The sequence below is a fragment of the Kwoniella newhampshirensis genome, chromosome 6, assembly GCF_039105145.1.
Source record: "Kwoniella newhampshirensis strain CBS 13917 chromosome 6, whole genome shotgun sequence".
Taxonomy (NCBI): domain Eukaryota; kingdom Fungi; phylum Basidiomycota; class Tremellomycetes; order Tremellales; family Cryptococcaceae; genus Kwoniella; species Kwoniella newhampshirensis.
In genome coordinates, this window is record NC_089960.1 from 519,140 (window position 1) to 539,254 (window position 20,115).

General features: G+C 51.2%; 6 protein-coding genes across 6 annotated transcripts; 2 read left to right on the plus strand and 4 right to left on the minus strand.

The window, feature by feature from the left end:
• Positions 1-80: 80 nt before the first annotated feature.
• On the minus strand, positions 81-3,373 carry IAR55_003372 (uncharacterized protein; the record flags this gene model as incomplete). The annotated part of the gene is made up of 20 exons (XM_066946479.1): positions 81-274; positions 330-411; positions 469-485; positions 539-883; positions 929-959; positions 1,010-1,222; positions 1,278-1,439; positions 1,489-1,728; positions 1,782-1,895; positions 1,944-2,012; positions 2,066-2,108; positions 2,169-2,197; positions 2,247-2,327; positions 2,378-2,495; positions 2,552-2,688; positions 2,742-2,840; positions 2,897-2,911; positions 2,982-3,026; positions 3,084-3,127; positions 3,187-3,373. The coding sequence occupies 20 exons, from the start codon at positions 3,371-3,373 to the stop codon at positions 81-83; spliced, it is 2,265 nt and encodes a 754-aa protein (XP_066802871.1).
• Positions 3,374-4,815: 1,442 nt separating this feature from the next.
• On the plus strand, positions 4,816-10,329 carry IAR55_003373 (uncharacterized protein; the record flags this gene model as incomplete). Its single annotated transcript, XM_066946480.1, has 7 exons — positions 4,816-5,531; positions 5,581-5,873; positions 5,927-6,577; positions 6,620-8,794; positions 8,852-9,400; positions 9,454-10,189; positions 10,242-10,329. The coding sequence occupies 7 exons, from the start codon at positions 4,816-4,818 to the stop codon at positions 10,327-10,329; spliced, it is 5,208 nt and encodes a 1,735-aa protein (XP_066802872.1).
• A 453-nt stretch (positions 10,330-10,782) lies between these two features.
• On the minus strand, positions 10,783-13,582 carry IAR55_003374 (uncharacterized protein; the record flags this gene model as incomplete). The annotated part of the gene is made up of 14 exons (XM_066946481.1): positions 10,783-10,847; positions 11,005-11,113; positions 11,201-11,286; positions 11,348-11,383; positions 11,459-11,678; positions 11,761-11,882; positions 11,945-12,022; positions 12,073-12,179; positions 12,254-12,533; positions 12,586-12,644; positions 12,780-12,955; positions 13,020-13,100; positions 13,183-13,442; positions 13,531-13,582. The coding sequence occupies 14 exons, from the start codon at positions 13,580-13,582 to the stop codon at positions 10,783-10,785; spliced, it is 1,731 nt and encodes a 576-aa protein (XP_066802873.1).
• A 798-nt stretch (positions 13,583-14,380) lies between these two features.
• On the minus strand, positions 14,381-16,293 carry IAR55_003375 (mitochondrial-processing peptidase subunit beta; the record flags this gene model as incomplete). Its single annotated transcript, XM_066946482.1, has 8 exons — positions 14,381-14,449; positions 14,514-14,528; positions 14,597-14,719; positions 14,777-14,930; positions 14,988-15,498; positions 15,563-15,860; positions 15,935-16,138; positions 16,228-16,293. 8 exons carry the CDS (start codon positions 16,291-16,293, stop codon positions 14,381-14,383), a joined length of 1,440 nt encoding a protein of 479 aa, XP_066802874.1.
• Positions 16,294-16,679: 386 nt separating this feature from the next.
• On the plus strand, positions 16,680-17,774 carry IAR55_003376 (uncharacterized protein; the record flags this gene model as incomplete). Its single annotated transcript, XM_066946483.1, has 3 exons — positions 16,680-16,992; positions 17,118-17,263; positions 17,418-17,774. The coding sequence occupies 3 exons, from the start codon at positions 16,680-16,682 to the stop codon at positions 17,772-17,774; spliced, it is 816 nt and encodes a 271-aa protein (XP_066802875.1).
• Positions 17,775-18,088: 314 nt separating this feature from the next.
• Positions 18,089-19,726, minus strand: IAR55_003377 (uncharacterized protein; the record flags this gene model as incomplete). The annotated part of the gene is made up of 7 exons (XM_066946484.1): positions 18,089-18,267; positions 18,325-18,460; positions 18,534-18,711; positions 18,852-19,144; positions 19,251-19,313; positions 19,444-19,580; positions 19,660-19,726. The coding sequence occupies 7 exons, from the start codon at positions 19,724-19,726 to the stop codon at positions 18,089-18,091; spliced, it is 1,053 nt and encodes a 350-aa protein (XP_066802876.1).
• Between the last annotated feature and the right edge of the window lie 389 nt (positions 19,727-20,115).

Genomic DNA, 20,115 nt, shown 5'->3' on the forward strand with positions numbered 1-20,115 from the left:
ACATCACAAGTGACACATTGTCCATTGTACTTGCTTTCCGCTTACTGCCTTTCACCTTCTCTTCTTTTGTATGCACTCCCTCACTTCCTTGAAATTCGATACCCCACGAACAGAGATGTTGCGTTCACCCCACTGGCTGTCGCATTACCACCCGCACTGCTCGTACCGTTGATGCCGACCGGTGTGGTGCTGTTGTTTGCCACTTCCACTATGGGAATCATAGGACAAGTTGGAGCAGGAAGGTATTGACCAAAATGTCCAGCTGCCCAGAGGACTGCAAGCACAATATCGTCAATAAAATTTGGGACCACTCTCGATGGATAACTGACCAACGCCGTTAGTCCATCCGAAACCGACCTGGACCGTGTACTCTCCGCCGCCACCTGCTGCGTCTGTGTCTGTGGCGTTGAACTAGATGAAACAATCAGCTGATGCACCTGACATTACTAACGAATGATGACTGCCAACCTTTTCAAACATGACACCTGTCCCAGTGTTTGGTCAGCTTCTCCCCGAGCTGGACTGAACCTTCACTTACCGGTCTGTCCTCCAGTATATGTCCCTGTGGCGTTCAATTGGGATAATGGTAACTGTGTCAATAAGCCATCGATTGCACCGCCAGTCGAGTACCAAGAACAGAACGCGGCCCCAAGATATCGATTGACATACTCGATTGATAGGGCAAGTGGCCAAGGTTCCCCGCTCGCCTCAGCGATCTGCAAAGAGACGTTTCCAATAGTGCTGGATGGCTGAGGCTGTAGGTCCGACTCGTTGAGACCAAGTTGACCGGGGGCGACGTCGGCATAAGTGAGGGTAGTGTTGGAAAGGATCGTAGCATTGGGGTTGGCACGCCCCAAAGTCTCGAACGCCTTGATGGAGGTGTCTGCTGGATGTCAGCCGGGCTAGCACAAAACGAGGACATACTCACAGACGTGTGGAGGCCACGAGTTCGGGAAATCCTGATCTTATTGTCAGCTGACCCTGCAAGTTGGACTACGTTCGAACCTACCCAATTCAGACCTGTCAACAACAAACTAGCTACACTTGGAATACCAGAGTACTTTCCGAGAAGGAATCTTGCTCCCGAAATGACCTGCAAGGCGGCTGTCTCGTTGCCAATGACTTCAGGCGGTGTGATGTTCTGCCATAGAGCAAAAGTTCCAGCAGGAGAGTATACGTCGGTCCGGTCATTGGATGTCGTGTTGAAATCGTAGAACCAGGACTGAGAGTTCTCAGCATCGTGGCCTTGAGCTCTACCTTGGAAATCTCGGCCTCACCTTGACGGGATCCCAGCACAGATCAAGGACAGCATCAGAGAAAGCTTGCGCTTGTTGTCGGTGATACTGGACTGCACTTGTCGAGTTACCGCTCGATGTGGTGCTATTTGTCGCGTTGCTACTGCTCGAGCTGTTCGCGTAGATCTCGTATAAATTGGCAAGCTGATAAGACTCGTAAGCACTGGTCATGCTAATCGTCTTTCTCACTCACCAAAGCATGATCACCGGCAAGCAAAGAGTTGAGGTCGACCGGAATGATGGCTCTTGCATTCAAAGTTCTCAGGACAACATTATTGTCGGAAGCATTAAGCAAAGGTTGCTTGCACCATCGAGACGAGTAGTCCCAGCCACTCTCAGCTCCGGTCGCTAATTCTGAGTACAAATCCGCTCGTCCCGCTCCGTCGAGTGCTGGCGTTGCACCAGTAACCGTCTCGAAGTCTTCCACATAGCCCTATCCGAAGCTGGCTCAGTGCCCGAGTCCACTCTTGAGGGGATCCCACTTACTTCGGGACGAGGAGCAGAGTTGTTGACGGCGTAGTGCGCGACAACGTGTGTTTGTCCAGTATAGGGAGACGTATAGTTCAAGGTCCTATTGTTCGCCCACCATTGCAATTCCGTCTGTGAAAGGGTCAGATCTGCGATCCACAAGCTCCTCATGCGACTCACCGACGCGATCTGTAAACCTCGCTCCAGAATAGTAGCATTCCCAGTTGCCTTGACATAGGCATCAAGCATCTGAAATGGGAGAGTCAGTTGCTCCACTACTAACGATGTGGAAAGTTACGCACTTGAATGAAGACTGGTGGTTGAGATCGGTTGAGATAGTACTTCCTGCGAGTGGTACACGGTGAGCCCCAACAGTGTCAATTTTGGTCTATTGGTTGATCTCACCTGCCCCCATTCGGAAGGAAGCCATACGTCTGGCATGTATGTTAGAGTGATCCGTAATCTTCGTAGAGAACAACTCACTACGATCAAGTCCATGAAGTTCTCGAGCAAATCCCATGCATAGTCATACAGCTCCGAGCTCAGTAAGCCTTCCAGAATCCACTAGACAAAGATATCAGCACTCAACGTTTGACGAGGCGAAAGGTACTCGCGTATGAATCCCAGTAGTAGATCTCCCTGTATCGCCCGCCTGGAACGATGATAGTATGATTAAGCGGGATCAAGCTGGACTCGCACTGGCCATTACAGAGTGCCGACTGATTGGTTTCACTACGTGCCGTGAGGTCAGATAGCTTACCCTTCAGCATGCTCTCTGGTTGACTCACCGAGCAAGGAGAGTCCAGTAGCTGTGAACAATACTGGTCCATGCCTTGAATATCGGATCGGATATGTTGTTCAATATGGCAGGTGTAGGATTGAATCCTCCCAAGGCGACTTGAGACAGTTCCAGCCCTTCCCCTTTCTGCTTCGCTGTCATTCTTTCTTCCGACCATCAGACTAGGGGCCTGAACGTACGAAATATTGCTCAACGAAGGTCTCAATCTCTCCAACTGTGACGTTGGATGGAAGAGCAGCGAAGGCGGCAAGTGTGTCGCTCAAAGTGCCATTCGTTGGCTGTGACCGGATGTCAACTATCCGATATCCTACGTTGAGCAGATCTTTGTGCCTACCTTGTCCACAAATGTCTACCAAACCAACGGAGAAGATTGAGTGGATGTGCCTCACCCCTGAACACGGGAGGACAAAATGACCTACTTTGCTATCCGCGAATATGCCTGCGAGCTCTACATCTTGTAGCAGCTGTGTGGACTTTGTTAGAACTGACTTCCCAGCCGTTCCCGGGAGAACATAGCTTACGATACCAGGACAATAAGTGGTATTGAGACCGCCATTACATAGATCTTTGTAGGTTCACCGTGGTCAGCACATGTGCGGATAGTGTGGTGCAAATCAGACCGACATTGAGCAGGTGGATAAAAGCCTTGGCCAAGGACCGTGCTGTTTAGCGGCACAGTAGGGGATGGCACAGAAGTAGAAACCGGGGTAGGTGAAAACGATATCGAAGAAGTCTGGGTGATGTTCTGAGCTTCGACGAGAGTGAAGAGGACACTCGACAGTAACGCCCATGAGAATGGTGACGTGCGCATCTTGATACGGCCCAGAAGAGAATTGCGGGACAAGTGCAAAAATGAGAAGAACAAGAATGAGCAACACTGCTGTAAACCTCGACGAGTTAGCATCTCCACATATATGCAGGAAAGGAAGTCTCACACTTCTCACCACGGATCGGCTAATATGATTTTTACCTGGATGTCAGCTGTTTTCGACTTGGCAACCCCCGTTTTCCCCCTCATTTCTCCATGTTCTCCCCCACACCGGTTCAAAGTGCCTGAATTGATAAACAAGTCAATGACGTCAAAATCCCCCGAACGAGAGTTCCTCAACCGTCAACGCAATTAGGCGCGTTGTGTCGTCTGTCTCATCTGCTTCCGGGCATACGGACTTCCTCCTGCGACGATCTGGTCGTTCAACAAAGTAACTTCTACACACGCAACAATTCCTTGCACAGCACGAAAACCCCCTCGGCCCTACCGCGACTCATGAACAACAATCACAGCTCCCACCGCGATGACAACTGACTGACAACATGCTCACTGTGTTGGTCGACTGATCTGTCATCAACGGTTCACGTTAGGAGCCGCGTCCAATATTTGAAGAGAGAGAGAGAGAGGATGCTAATCGTTAGTCTTGGAGATGATGGACGTGATCGAACCCAAGGTCGGACGAAGGAGGTCCGTGCTAATGCTTCATGAAACGTCTGCTGTATGCTTCCAAATAAACACGACTCTGACCCATGGCTCTATCAACTGTTCTTTTTATTTTTGTTTTCCTTCTTCTCCTATCTCTATCTCTTTGTCTCTTTCGTTCTCACCGCACCTGTTGACGATCCGAACGATGTATTAACGATTACGACCTTTTGAGGAAAGCGGTCTGTCTGCCTTCTACGACACCGGTTACGACACGAATATCTCGACCTATACCTGAACTCGCATATCGAGCTCATCCCAGCCCTGCTCACACACGGTCTCACCCTTATTTCCACACACGTACAGTCAGTTCACTTTTCCTTCTTGTTGTCCGCTCACTCGCAAGCCACTCCGACTACTCCTACCCCTTGCTTCCGCGACCTGCCGCAGACCCACGAGACACCGGTCGCACAACACCGCTAACACAACGTAGAACGTCGTTCAACGTTTACTTCGACCTTTTTGTCGACTCTCCTTTCTTGCTCAGAACCACCTTATAACAATCATCCAATCATTACCTCTCACACTCCATCCCAACAGTCATCGTCCAACCTGTGACTTTCCCATAGTCAAGTCTGAGCGTCCTTGTCAGATGCTTGTCTGATCTCTTTTTAGCTTTCTTACGATCACGAATCTTACGACCCGCGTCACGAAGTCAATCATCCTGCCAAGGAAAATCAAACGCGTCTTTACCCTCTATACACTCAACCACACGTTTCAGCTTTCGATACACAGCTCATTCACTATCACGACTCTTTACAATTCGTGAACGACACGACAACATGACTCACGCAAACCTCTTTTCTCCTTCCAATCGCATCCATCATTCTCACTATCTGCACCCCGAACCTACTTCTCAGCAAAGTAACAGCTTTCGTCGATCGAGTGGTGGTGCAATTCGATCGTTGAGGAAGATTCCATCCACTTTGTTCAACAAGGAGAAGACTCCGCTCAAGCCGAGACCAAGCAAGGACAAGTTTAAAGTCTTCGTCGAACCTCCCGTCAGTCAACCCATGAAGAAAACCGATACCTCAACTCGAGTCCCAGTCCAGACCAACATCGAGAAGGTCAAGACCAAAAGCAAGCCTCGAAAGGCCCTGGCGGATCTCTTACACTGGGGCAATCACTCCCACATTGAACCTCTCACTCTCACCCAACAGCAGAATCAACCTCCAAAGCCTTCCGCTCCAGCTGTTCCTCCCAAAACGGCGAACATGCTCAAGAAGTTCAATCGATCTCCCTCCACGAAGTCAATCCAGTCTCAACTCAGCTCGCTTCGTCCGCCTGATGAGCCCATGGCATCGCGCCCCAGCATGGGCGATGACCCTTTTGTGAGAAAGGGAGAAGGCGCCGAGGTTGTCGACCATGTTCACAAACACGACAAACCATCTCCGTCCGTCAAGAGTATATTTCTTGATAGGAGATCGAGCATGAGCTCAGGCAAGGCTTTGTCTGCCAGAACCATGCTGAATGATAGGAGCAAGGAGATACCTGAGAGGTGAGGGTGTTCAATACCAAATCGTGACGAAGCTGACCCTTCTTTGCAGACCTAAAGCGCTTTCACCAGATGGAAGCCCGATCTCTACTACATTTGCTTCAATAGACACGCTTGTCAACCTCCCCCCACGTACAGTCTCACTTGACAAGGTTCCCAGCACATTCCAATCCTCGGCTCCACTGCCTGTCGTTGCTGAAGCGTCCACAGAGGTGGAGGAGACCGGAAAGACTCTGAAACGGGACAAGACCAAATCAAGGATCTGGGGTTTGCTAGGGAAGGCAAGGGTGAAGAAGAACAAGGATCAACCAGAAGGGATGTCAGATACCTGGGCCAAACCAGTCAGTGAGTGGAAAGTCCCACTCGAGATCAACGCAAGACATTGACGTATCGTGTAGTACATGTTCCTGCCGACTTGTCCTTGTCTGCGCATATTGACGAGAAGTACGCTGCCACCACCGTCAATTCCGGCATTACCGCTATGCGACCAGGATCTTCGAGGCCCCGGCCTCCAATGCTTCACATTTCCGCTCCCTCATTAGATGATTATCCTATGGCCGCCCAATCTACCAGCTCGATCAATTCGTTAAGCCACATCGCAAATAAGCTTGCTTTAGATGGCAATTCTGATACTCGGCAGCCTGACACGCTGTCCAGATATCCGATCAGCTCGGGAGAGGGTGGAGTGTGGGAGTCTGTCGTTGGAACTATCGCCGATCGACCATCTGAAAGTGGTGCTCGACACGCTCTCGAGGAATTGATGGGTCCTAGTCGACTGCCGAAGCGGAAGAGTCTTACCGGGCTATTCGGAGTGGCGATCAGGAAGAGTATGGAGAAGATAAAGTCATCATCGCCTCCCCGAGCTATTGTCTCCAGATACAATGTATCTCCCCCCAGGCTGATGGCTGAGCCAGCTCTCAAATCTCTGGCGGGAGGAGTTGAGGAAAAATCCGAAGCACCCAGAGCGGTTATCTCCTCCGGTGGCTTCGAAAGCCGTTTCGCTTCGTCGTTGGCTCAATCTCTTCAGGCAGAGATTATTCGTGGTGACGGTGAGTGAGACATCACCTGAGACAGTGCTGATGTAGCCGAAGGCCTCAATCATGTAGCTGCAGCAACACACAAGCTGCTCCACCTTGTTAGCGATCTGGATCTCTCACCGGCATCCTCTAACAGTCCCACTGTACAGATCACAAAGTCAACTAACTCCCTCCGTCAAGTTTTCAACAGTAGTCCCACTCCGATCCGCCGGATCAGATCCGCGATGCTTACGAGTAAAGCCAGTTCGAGTTCTCTCAAGCCGTCTTCAGCCAATGTCAGCCCACTCGAGCTTGCTCTTCACCGATCTCAAGTTCCTAGCGGATTGCAGAAGACCGCTCAGCAGTCTACGTCACCACCAAGGCAGAGCATGGTCCGGAAGGGTATGCGAAACATCTTCGCTCCTCCTTCGCCTGCCGCTCCCAAGTCGAGTAATGCCACCGATCTGTCCAAGCTTGAGGGACATACTGTCAATCCTGAACTTGATCACTTGACGCATCCAACACAGGATCGAATGCCCTCGGAAACCAATCTCAGGGAGATCAGGAAATCAGATGTCCCGGCCGATCTCAAAGCTATCATCGTCAATTCTGACACCGAAGCACTCGTCACATCACCCAGCAAAAGAACAAGTCTTGGCCTTCCCGAACCACCTCCGCAAGACAGAATCTCCCCTCGACGCCCTGCCCCCGCTCCGCCTGCCCTGTCCCTTCCGCCAGAACCTGATTTACCCTCAAAGCAAAGCATTGAAGCAGTTCCGCTGGCTGTTGGTCAGCTGGATGTAGGTGACTCGGTCAACGGCACCGACTGCCGAAATTCTTTTGACTTTACAAACGAGTACGCTTCACTCGACCAAGGAAGTCAAAGGGCCTCTTTTGTGGACGCATTGAAGAGAGTGGGCAGTTTGAACTTGTTCACCGACAACGAACTTTCCCCCGTCCCGACTGTCCCGCAGGTTCCTACAACTCCTGACCAAGAGGCGGTACCTACCTTCCATATCTCCAAACCATCTGACAGCGACACTCGTAACGGTGACAACTCAGAGGAACATGAGGACGATGATGATGATGATGACGATGATAATTTCGAAGACGCGGTGGAGATCCAACGAGTGGTCGGTTTCGCCAGGTCCAGTCCAGTCCGCAAAGAGCCGTTCAGAGGTCAATTATCTTTCCAGCAACATATGACTATGGCTCAACCCAGTCACGCATCATTCGGCGCCCCAGAACCAGCTCTTGCTGAAGAAGCTCCTGCAGTACACGCACATCGACGGGGACATCGCCGAGGGGAGTCTGGCTTCAGTATCGCCACCATGTCGAGCATAGGCGATGTGATCGGGGCGGGTAGTGAACGAGAGTACACCAATTACTTCGATGTCAACTTCGGTTCTCACCTTGACCACGTGCATCAGTCGAGCATCACTGAGACAGCCGAGAATATTGAGCAAGGTCAATCGCCGGATCCTGAACGCTACCTTGATACGAGGTCAAGACTCTGCTTCGATGCCAAAAACAACGCTCGATCCGTCACTCGAAGAGGCCATCACCGTCGCAACTCGTCTGTTCAGTCGTTAGATTCGGTCGACAGCAATGGAGACTCCATTGTCAGCGGTCCGCCCATCAGCATGCATAACCGTCGTCGATCCTCGTATATCAGCAAGCACCGTCGCAACAGTTCTAGTGACAGCACCTTTGGTCGACCCAACTGGGCAGCTCACCGACGCAACTCGTCGTCTGCTAGTACCGCGACCAATACTTCTGTGTCTCAGATAGTTAGGCCTGGTCTCGGAGAGAGGATGTTTGTGCGAGATGGCGGAGTGCAACTCACCTCAATTACCGGTTCACCACCGGATGATGGCGAACTGCAGGACCGACAGGAACATCACCGAATTGTCTCCTGGGACAGCATGTTCGATTGCACGCGATCGAGGGAGAACGATTCACTCTTCGACAGTGCACCTGATTCGATCTTTGATAGCAGTGCCCATGTATCTCGATCGTCAATGGATAACGATTCGATCTTCGGTCCAGAGCAACAGACAGTCGGACAAGGATTCCTCCTGCGTGGTCTCCGTCCCGTTTCCACTATCAGTACCGCGACCACCTCAACCGATCCTGATGACACGTTCGCGAATGTATCTCGCTGGTCACTCGAGGCTCAACCTATAAGCAAGACGGAGGAAAGGACTGAGCTGTGTTGGGAAGCAGTTGGAGAGAACATGTCTAGCATGAGTAGCATGAGTGAGTAATTGTAGCTCCTCCTATCCGCATCGGCTAATATGCCCACAGCACCCATTGGCAGTGACAAGCCCACGCCTGGTCGTCAAGCCCTGGGAATGTCCTTTTCTCGACCACCACGACCAGGTCAACGTCGTCCCCCTCACCTCATGTTCGCCGATACATCGCTCGACACACCCGGTCTTACTTCGCCATCTGCTTCTGAAGCTTCCAGTCGAACATCTCTCGATACCAACGCCGCTTCTATCACTCTTGGCAACCGTACAAGACCTAGAGGCTCTGGCCACTACCGTCAAAAGTCGTCTGCTGGTGTCAAAATCGATGCGACAATTCATGAGATGCCTTCGATTGCTACAGTCCGTGCCAACAAATCCTCCGCAAGTCCTGGCGGTCGGGTGATCAGTATGAAGAATTCTCACTCGACAATTCGCGATCATGAAGTCAGCATCATTGGCCCAGAAGATTTCGATGAGGACGACGACCTCGATCGAATGCGCTCTATTCGTAGATGGTTAGACTTCGAGAGGGAAGCAGAGTACGAGTTCAAGAAGACGAGGAGGTGCTGGATGGACAGTGAGGCATCAAAGCTTGCACTCTCAGGTATGTATGCGATTCCAATTTCCCCGTAATACCGCTAGCTGACCTGAGCAAAGAATGGAAAATGCCAAAGACTACTGGGGAGATAGCCGCGTTCCTGGCACAGTCCACACAGACATACAAGCCGCTCGAAAAATTGCCCACCGGCGGTCATATCGCGAATAGACGCAAATCGTCTCTCAGCGACTGTCGAATGGTTTCTTCGCCTTACGGTCTCCCCCTTCCCAAGCCCCCAGGACCAAATAACAAGCCGAAGATGTCTTTGACGACGAAGTATGAAAAGAAAAACTCTACGTCCTCATCAACCTCTGCTTCGTCCACGCTTGCGTTTACCTTCCCGTTCCCCGATGACGTTCCTGAACCACCTTCCGCTCCGCCATTTTCAGCTGTCTTTGCCCCTTTCGCCAGGGAGACCCCAATCTCTCCACCGCCCAAGCCCGCACCTTTCCAACCTGCTCTTCCCTTCCAGCATTCAACACACGATGCGTTCGGGCTTCGTAAGCAATTGAAGAAGAACAAGGGCCAAGGAGACGGAGAGAACGGTCAGCGACCAAGGGTCACTTCAAACGCGAGGAGGGAAGCTTTGGGATGGGGAAGAAGAAGGATGTCCGATGGACCTGAAAAGACGGTTGGACTCGGAGTGGACAACGCACGAGCTGTACACCTGGGTTTCAAATCGCATCTCAAGGCTCCGGGTGCTTCGATCGCCGGGGGCAAAGAAAACGCGACTGTTGGGATCGACTCCGGGCATTCTTCCGTCCCGAGGAAGGAGGAGAACGCCTACGACAAGACGTGCGTGGCCTTCTGATGAAAAGGGCTTGCAATTGCTAACAATAGCTCATAGACGATCGACCAGACTTCGAGGGCCGACTCCTGCCAGGAAAAGAGGCCCGAGACAAGTTGCCAGTCAACCCCTTGGACTCCGTCTCTGAGCGATTGGTTTAACTTATCGAATACTGGACGGCATATCTTACAACCGTATATCGACCTTGCTTTCGAAGGTTTCTTACGAGTTCTCACGTACATGACTAGGGTGATGAGGAACCATTGCTAGTTCTCCAAATGGAATAATGACGTTATGCTTCACGAAGAGATTTACGATAGATACCCATACCATGCCTTGCGACCGGACAATGCTAGCTTTACGATACACACACGACGAATGATTTTTAGTAAGTTATATACATTTATGATTTATGATGCGACGAGCGATCTCTTTTCTTGCATTGTTGCATTGTGATACCACACGCCGCATCCGTTCCACTCACCGTTCGGTTCACGTGCAATTGTTCTCTATGAAATACATGGTCAGAACATATGTTACAAGTGTTCGAACGGTGCAAGACATTTTCTTTCAGCGAAGTCGTTCTACCATGGTCCTACCCTCATCTAAAGTTCAACTTGATCAAGAACAGGAGGATATTCATGGAAACATGAACGCTTGCCCAGCCTATCAGCGAACATACATCGTATCAGCTCTATCTTGATATCTTGATAGATGCGCATAGTTGTACGAAGCTTACCACAAGCAGGTACTATGATCGACCGTGACGTGATCAGCTCAATCAATCGTACATGAGGACTGTATGGTTTAGGGTTCCACTCACCCAACTCTGGATACTCTCTCATCTCGTCCAGACCCATTTGAGAGACGTTGACGCCGAAAGCGAAACTCATTACCTGTCGAGCGATGAACGAGCTGATCAATTCCGAGCCCTGAAGAGAAGTGACACATCAGCACCTTCTTGATGTACACCGAGATATATGGAAAAAAAGACCATCGAATGATTGCGTGCTGCTTACCCAGATGACGGCTGAGGCTGTGAAAGTCAGTTGAAAAGTGTACGGATCTTCTGGCGTAGGATCGAATTTGAAGAAAGGGTATATCTCTGCGGATTCACAGCTCATCAGTCATTTGCGATTTCGTCCTGACACTGAGGATAGACTTACGCGAATTCGGCCCGAAATGCAGTATTGACAGCCACCCTTCAATTCCACATCAGCTTGAGCTACAGGTCGGAGCATCCATCATCGGTTTGACGTAGCCCTCACATAACTTACCCAAGAATCCCACCATGGTCACATTCTGCGCCAGACCTCTACAGTAGAAACTCGTTGCCACGTTCTCGACATGTTCTTCCCATGGACTAGGATATCCGATGACGATCTGTAGCAAGCGATGATACGGTCGCGACATCTGTACGGGGAAGAGGATGATGACTGTGAGGGACGAGAGCAGTTGGACCGTCGCGAACTGCGTTGGAGATCGGAGACGGGCGAACTGTCCGCGACGCAGAATCAGCACTTGCTTTCACGATCGGAAACGGACGAAGTCGTGGAGAACAACAAAGAGCTCAACGTACCAGATTCCGATAGAAGACATGGTAGACCAGCTGAAAGAAAAGTTTGTACAGAAAGAGAAGAGCTCGGCTACGAACTTTGGCGCCTAGGATGTAGAAGGAGATAAGGGCGAGGAGCTGCACAGCTAGACACGAAACTTGGCGGTCAGGTCAAGACAGACATGTAAGCATATCCGCTGCAACCTACTAATTACCCAAGAGTACACCCAAGTACCTGCATCAAGTGATGTGTGAGGCAGAGTCGTCAAAAACAAGCTTGCATATGCTGTAGATGTGAAGATTAGCCCAACATGTCTTTCTGACCCACGCACTCACCTTGACCTGCGATGAGGGAGAAACAAGCAATAGCAAGACAAGTCATGAACCACAGAAACCTCAACCATGATGCCGGAATCCTGCGAGAGAATGATTGACCAAAGAAGCTACAGCATACCTCACGGTCATTCAGTGTACTGTATGCGGAATCGCGCAATCGCTACTAAAGCATCGCACTTACGTATTGGAGACCGCCGGGACTTGATGTCGATACGTATGTCTCTTCTCCCTTTTCAACTTGGAAAAACAGGCCAGGGCAGGTATGAGCATGGCGACGAAACTGAGTACGACCCAGAAAGTCTTTCGTTCCCATTCGACCTCATCAGACGATTTCTTATTTCTCTCCCATCTCTTCCGGAGGTAAAATAGATCGAGGTGGTGAGCTATCAATCCTATAAGGATTGTAGCCGACCAGGACAAGGCGTAGCTCAGTTTGCCACCGAGTTGGGAGGGCCACCAATCTGCGATACGACATCAGCAGATACAACAGGGCCGCAGGAGAATGACACCAACTCAGCCGATATAAGGAGAAGAGGTTGGTGATGAAGAAGAGGGCGACAGCGAGATACATCCTGCCATAGCCGGTCGTTAGTGTCACAGCCATCAGTCAAGGCCCAGAACGGTCGGAACCGACGCACCCGAAATACCTATCAAAGACAGTCAGTCTTACATGCGCTTTTGTAAGTCGCAACAATACATATACTCACCAGAACAAGAAGAAGTAGAAATTCACATCTAAAGGTAGCACCCGTTCGTCATCGCCCCCTGCATCACGACTGTTGTCATTGCCTTTCGGACGTTTTGGCCACGAGGGGATCTCCGGGAAAGGGTTATCCTTGTATGGGTCAGAGACAGGAAAAGGGATGGCAACCCATATCCACACCTTCAGGTCATCAGCCAGATGGAACATACATGGTGAGGCTCCCGGCGACAAAACGCCAACTCACTGCCAGACAAGGTAGCACTATGAGGACAAAGTGTCTCTTCCAGAAGGAGGTCAACCATCCATCCACCCTCTTTCTGCTTGGCTGAGCGAACAAATGGCCCGGCGGTCAACGTGATCAGATACACACCAGAACCATGATTGTTGCGAGTCACAATGATGCTCACGCGGAAGAACAACCTTATCCAACCCTCTTTCTCATCCTGTTCGACCAAACTATGTCTCCTGACTTTCTTCTTGTATCGCGGTCCCACACCCAGACCTCCAGCGACTGCTCTGAGCTCTCCCCCCAATCCATTCTGCTTAGATGTAGATGTACTGGGTCCCGCTGCGACGGGTGATCGAGTGGTGGACTGATCAGGAGTCGAAGTCGAAGTCGTTGGTATAGGAGGCCTGACTCTGGTCTTGCGAGGGGAGTTGGTACGGTCTACAAGATCAGTAAATGGATCAGCGGGGGGCCGGGAAGAGACATCGCGCAGTGGACAGATGGGAAGAGTATGATGACCAGGACTTACCCCACAATCTGTCCTGAGCTCTTTCAGAGCCTTTGGAAAGCGGTGTGAACATCCCACCACAACCCCACAGAGACCACCTCGCGGTTATACCGTCGCTGGCTTCTTTGAGATCGGTTCTCACCCTCTTCGCTCTGTCTGACAATGTTAGAGTGGATGGATATCGCTCGCTTTACTCGGAAAGATAGACGCGTGTATGGAACACGTTCCTCGAGATTTGCCGATGAAACGGGCGGCGACCGCCGACAGGTGTGAAATCCTCTTTTTCGTAGCAGAAGCGCCAGGTGGCTGATACAGCAAGTCATCGTGCCTCTGATCTGATTTCTCGTCTTGACGAGTGACGAGCTTGTGCTGATTGGGCATGATGTCGTGTCTTTTCTTGTCGATGAACCAACATATCTGCTCTCTGACTGCTCGAGACACTTGTTGGGCTGCCAGTTCTGACAATAGGGGAAAGTTCGGACTCGGTGCTACCGTACATGCTCAGCAATAGTCATTCTGAATGTGACGGTCAGCAGCGAGCTCTGTCAGACGTGAGAAGAAAGCTGAATGCTGTTGAGATCCGAACATTTGTCGATGGGACGTCAACATACTGTAGCATGATGCGGACGACATGACCGTCGAAGGTCTTTTAACACCGTATATCTGCTGGCTACTCGACAGGCAAAGCAAACGCGCATGAAGGTTTTCGATATCTACCCATGCGATCATCAAACGGTGGTCAGAACAGCAAATATATGCGATCGAGAGACACAATGGTGCATCCGTGCACCCAGCCAATTGAGCCAAAGTGGATGCATATGTTTTCGTCTACCACCGTCCCTAATTCCCGACAAGTCTCCCTCATCCGCATTTAGAAGATCATGGAGGACATGTCTGCTCGAATACGGTTGTAGTCCATAAGACCCTCGGTTCGACCAAGCTGTGAAATAAGATTGATCAGCACACGTCCAGACAGTCGCTTCGGAAGATCTGATCAAACATACAGCAGCGAGAGCAAACTGGATCGCGCATAGATGAACGGTCAGCGGACAAGCCCAGCAGCATCATTATTTGTTTCCACACTCACGTCCTTGTCGTACAAGTACTTGTTGGCCACCCGTTGAATATCGGCGGGAGTAACGGAATCGACATATCGCTCAATCTCCTTGGGAGTGTATCGCTTGCCGGTGGTGATCATTTGTCGTCCAATCTGAATGGTCACGGATGATTAGCACAAACGCAGTGCAAAGCCAAGCTATCCACTCACGTCCTCTGCGATAGCAGTTGTACCGTCCAAACCCAACAGCAATGAAGCCTTGAGTTGAGACTTGGCTCGCTCAACTTCGGCAAGAGTGGGGGATATAGACATTCGAGTCCATTCTCGGAGGGTGAAATGCAATAGGTCATCGAGGTTCAAGAAGCTGATATGGAAAGCTCATCAGCTTCGAGATGCTTCCTCGTGAGCTCCGCCTACTCACTTCTCGGAGACCAAGTAGATACCCCAAAGACCGGTGTCTGAATAACTCGTCGAGAAAGACATGTAGGAGTTTGCCAAGTTGTTGCTCGAGATGATGTGACTGAGCTTTGAGCTCAACAAGGGGGAAGCACCGAGACTTCGGTCCCAGTTACCGAAGATGGATTGCATGACCAACATGGGCCAGTAGTCGGGACTCTTCCATCCGACGCCCTCAACGGCGATGGCAACGTTGACAGTGTTCATGGTATCGTCACGGACTCGGACTTCGGAACCGAGGAAGTCAGTGGGAGCATGAGCCTGACCACCGAGAGGGATGGGGTTGGAGGAGACGGGCAGAGAGGCGAAGTTCTTCTCAGCGAGCTTGACGAGAGCGTCGTGCTCGATGGAACCGGCACCGACAAGGACCATTCGGTCGGCGGTGTAGTTTTTAGAGATGTAGCCGGAAAGATCGGGCTTGGAGATCGAGTTGATGTGCTCCTTGGGTCCGAGGATGGTGTTACCGAGGGGGTAACCTGATCATTGTAGCGCAATCAGCTTCCGCCCCTCTCCACTATCTCTTGAAGCGACGTCACTCACCTTGGTAGGCAACAGAGTGCAAGTGATCGAAAACGACCTCCTCGTACTGCTTCTCGACCTCCTCCTGCTCCCTCAAGATGACGTCTCTCTCCCTCTCAATCGCGCTCTCCTCCAGCTTCGAGTTCTGCAAGATATCCGACAAGATGTCGACGGCCTGAGGAACGTCCTTGTCGAACGCCTTGGCGTAGTAGACCGTCTGCTCTCGAGAAGTGTAGGCGTTGAGGTGTGCGCCGAGGTTCTCTACTTCAAGCTCGAGTTGAGTTTGAGATCGAGACTTGGTACCCTTGAAGGCGAGATGCTGAGAGCAGGTCGCGCGGATCAGTCATCACCTCTACGTTTCAAGCAGACGTGACGTATCGATGCACAACGCACCTCAAGGAAATGAGCGGTACCACTAGCTCCGTCCGCATCCGCTCTAGAACCAGCGTCGATCCAAAGCCCGACAGTGGAAGTGGAAGCACCGGGGATGGTCTCTGATGAGACTGACAATCCGTTGGACAGGACTGAGGTCTTGGTCACTGGATCAGAAGCGGTGGTGGTGACGGGGTGGACGGCGGCAAGTGATCGGGAGAAGGACTGTGTTGTAGGAAGAAGAGAGTCAGCAACCAATGGCATCGCAGGTATTTTGACATGTGTGGATTGGACGGGGGGAACGAGCAACTGACAGGTTTGAGGATCCGGGGAGCTGGGGGACGAGCGAGTGCTCGGGAGATGAGTCGAGAGGCGACCATGCTGAAAGGGATGAGGGGGATGGGTGAGGTCGAGGTATGTGTTACAGGACTGTAATCCTAGAGATGGACTGGTTTACAGATGAGTTGAGAGGCGGACGTTGGTGCGTAGGGAAGACCCGGAGCAAACCCACAGTGAAGGGAGGGGGGAGAGAGGTTGAAATACCGCGTATCGCCGAAAGTGGCACTCGTGTTCGAGTAAGTAAGGTGACAACGCGAGTTCATGCACGTCACCACGTCCATGACTGCTTGTTTCAAGAACGACATTCGCTGCTTGCAACGAACAGCGTATGTGCGCTATATGGATCATCAGCGTTAGAACCACAGCTCTTCCACCGACACCGAGGCCGTCAAAAAGCACGTTCACTTCCAGCTGATACAACTTCACCATGTCCCATCTATTCCCTCAACAGAACTCGTACACACCTTACGCCCCTTCCGAACCACTTGCCTTCTTCGGCGGATCCACCACTCCCGGTCCATCAGCGTCTTCACCGTACTATGGCGGTTCTCGATCGTCCCTCGAGGGAAACATGGGTGGGGTGGGTAGTTCGTCCGGTGGTTTAGGGGTGGGGAATGCAGGTGGCTATGTCGCGAGTGGGAATATGAACATGGCGGGAGGGAGATTATTGTCGGGCGAAGGAAGATGGTGGGAGGCGTTTGGAACGGGAGGTTTTGATGGTGAACCGAGTTTGATGGAGGGTGAGTCCAGCATCTTCTGCTGACCAATGTTGGTCGTCACATCGACTTCTTTCGGAAGTCAGTCCCGCGATCTACCTGACTTTCGTGGCGCTTTTCACTGAACCCCCTCATCCTCGCTCTCGCAGAACTCGGAATAAACCCTTCACATATCCTACAGAAATCGCTCACTGTTCTCAACCCGATCGCCAAAGTCAATGCGAACATAATGGACGATGCAGATCTTGCCGGTCCGTTCGTCTTCTGTTTCGCTTTTGCATTATCACTTTTACTTGTGAGTAGATGGCGAAGTTGTCAGAACACTCCGATAAAGCTAACTATGTTTGTCATAACTTCCTCGCTCCTCTCATTGCACCTGAACCCTCCCGACTACCTCTTGCACTGCTTCTTGCTCCCTGTCCATCACCCACCCACCCACCCAACCTCAGTCCGGCAAACCTCAATTCTCCTATATATACGGTGTCGGCCTCCTCGGCACCACCGCCATCTACCTTCTCCTCAACCTCATGGCCGAAACAGCCATCGACGCCTATCGTACCGCCTCCGTCCTCGGCTACTGTCTATTACCCATGGTCGGTCTCGGCGGGATAGGCATGGGAGTCGGTATCGATCATCCTCTCGGCTATCTGCTTTCGAGTCTCTCGATCCTCTGGTGCACGTATTCTGCTAGTGCGATTTTTGTGGCTGTTCTGAGGATGGATCGACAGAGGTTGTTGGTGGCTTATCCTGTAGGATTGTTTTATGGTTGTTTTGCTTTGTTGAGTATCTTCAATGTCAATAAGTGAGGTGGAGTCATGTGCTTGAAGAACATACACCCATACGATGCATATGTTATACGGTCAGGCAAGACGAGACATCATACTCACTACCATGCTTCGACAATCGTAGCCGTATGGTAGAAACGTAGAGAGATATCGTATTCAACCTCACGACGACCAGCGCTCTAGCTCGGCACTCGAAAGCTGCAGAGCTGAAACGTCACTCAAGACGTGCTCTCCATAACGCCGGAGCCAAGCTCAAAAAACCCGTGACTCGACATCATGCGTCATGACTGCATCCCATGCTATCCAAAACAATCTCACAGCCAAGCCATCATCAATCAATACAACCCAGCAAACTCATCCTTCTGAACTCCGCCCAGACCTTTGCTCTCAGACGCTGCAAGCGCGACCAAGCCTGGTAAAGCGACATCAGGTTGGGGCGGGGGAAGGAGGGTGGTATACGGGGCAATGATGGAGTCAAATTCTGAGTCGAGCGAGAGAGGGAGAGGCGAGGGGGCTACACAAAACAGAGTTTAGCTTGTGAGCAGTCACCAGAAATTGCTATGGCACTTACTATGTTGGATGATGGGCTTAGCAGGCTCCGTAGCCTTCGCCATACCGCTCAAAATCAGTCTTCTCAGGCTGGGGCCATCCAGAGGCTCCTCCTTCTTCGCAGGTGCAGCTGTATCAGTGGGAGCAGTCGCCTTGTTCTTGATCGAGGAACATCAGCAATAAATTTGACTTCCGTCTCAATGGATGGACCGTCGCGTCCGCGACACTCACCTCGCTCGCTCTCTTCCCGCCAGGTCCCAAGACATCGAGATTCAGCTTCTCCGCTGATCCATAGGCACTCTTGACCTTGCCAAGAGCAAGAAGGACGTCTCCCTTGGTCAACATTCCGTTTTTCCCGGTTCCCTTGAGCTTGTAAATCTGCTCGGAAGTGAGGTCGGATTCGAGCAGTCTGTGAAATAATCAGCACCGTTCCAGATTGGTGAAAGCGAAACAGTTTTCGTGCGTTCTACGAAACGGGAGACGAGACCGTGCGGATGCAGAATAGGTCGACAGAAAGACGGGAAGAAGGAATGTCACTTGACGACTCACAATCTTGAAACACTTGGGAAGATAGGTTGAGGGTGTTTAATTTCCTTCTCTCCATGATGACCACCGCTACTTTCCGCCGTCTTGGTCGGTTCCGGTTTGGTCTCCTCCTCCTTCGGCTCGTCACTCTTCTTCGGCTCCTCGGAAGAGGCGGGTGCTTCTTTCTCTTTCTCTGGAATGGCTTCGTGTTGTGGTGTAAGGTCAGATGGGATTTCGATAGATGCCAAATCGTCGCCTTCCTCAGCTAAGATGGCGATGACTTGGCCCACAGGGATTTTGGAAGATCCATCCGGCACCTGAGTGAGAAACAGTCTTCAGCTCATGGCTCAAACCATACCTTGAGAGACACTGCGCGAAGATGCATTTGGCAAGCAAAGGCAGGGAGAAGGATAGATGACATACAATGATCTTGCCCATGACACCATCATCTTGAGCTTCAACATCAATAGTGGCTTTGTCCGTCTCCTGAATTACGCGAAAAGCATTCATCAGCTCATCGCATCACCAGCTGATGACCCTCCAGCATAGCTGACTGTGGCGCAAGAAGAGGCACTCCGTTGACCTCCGCTCCAGGTACTTGACAACATGTACTCACCACTTCCAACAAGACATCTCCAGCTGCGAACGCTTCTCCTTCCTTCTTCTTCCAGCCCGTGATTCCGCCTTCCGTCATCGTTGGTGACATAGCTGGCATTCGCATGCTAGTCGTCGCATAACGAACATTTCGAAGAGCTGCGGAACGGGGAAGGACGTCAATCGAGCAGGAGAACGTGGCATAGACGGGTTCTAAAGAGGGAGACTTCGTACTTACGAAGTCGGGAAGAGGAAGAAGCGATCCGAGATCGGATCAGTGATGTGAGCTGGGTTGAGGCTCTCATTTCCGGTAGGTACGGTTGCACGAGTGAAGGAGAGAATGCGTCGCGAAAATCGGTACGAACAAGGAAAGTTGATCATGTTATGGACGAACTGGAACACGGTCATTGGGGATGGGATGGGATGGAAATGCGGAAACGGCACTCGGAGATTGTTGAATCGCAAAAACGTGGATTTGATCCCGCGTTCGTGCCTGGGCATATGGGAGATCTGAAGGCGACTGTCGCTGCTCGGTAGTGAAGCAGAAGCAGAGAAAAAGCAACAATTATGGTCGAGCATGCAAGCTATGGTCTCTTAGGGTGAATTGATGGGCTGTAAGATTGACAATCGCCATGAATTAAGATCTCAAAGCTCGGCAGTTGAACGAGAGAGCGAGCGACGGCGATGAAGGTCA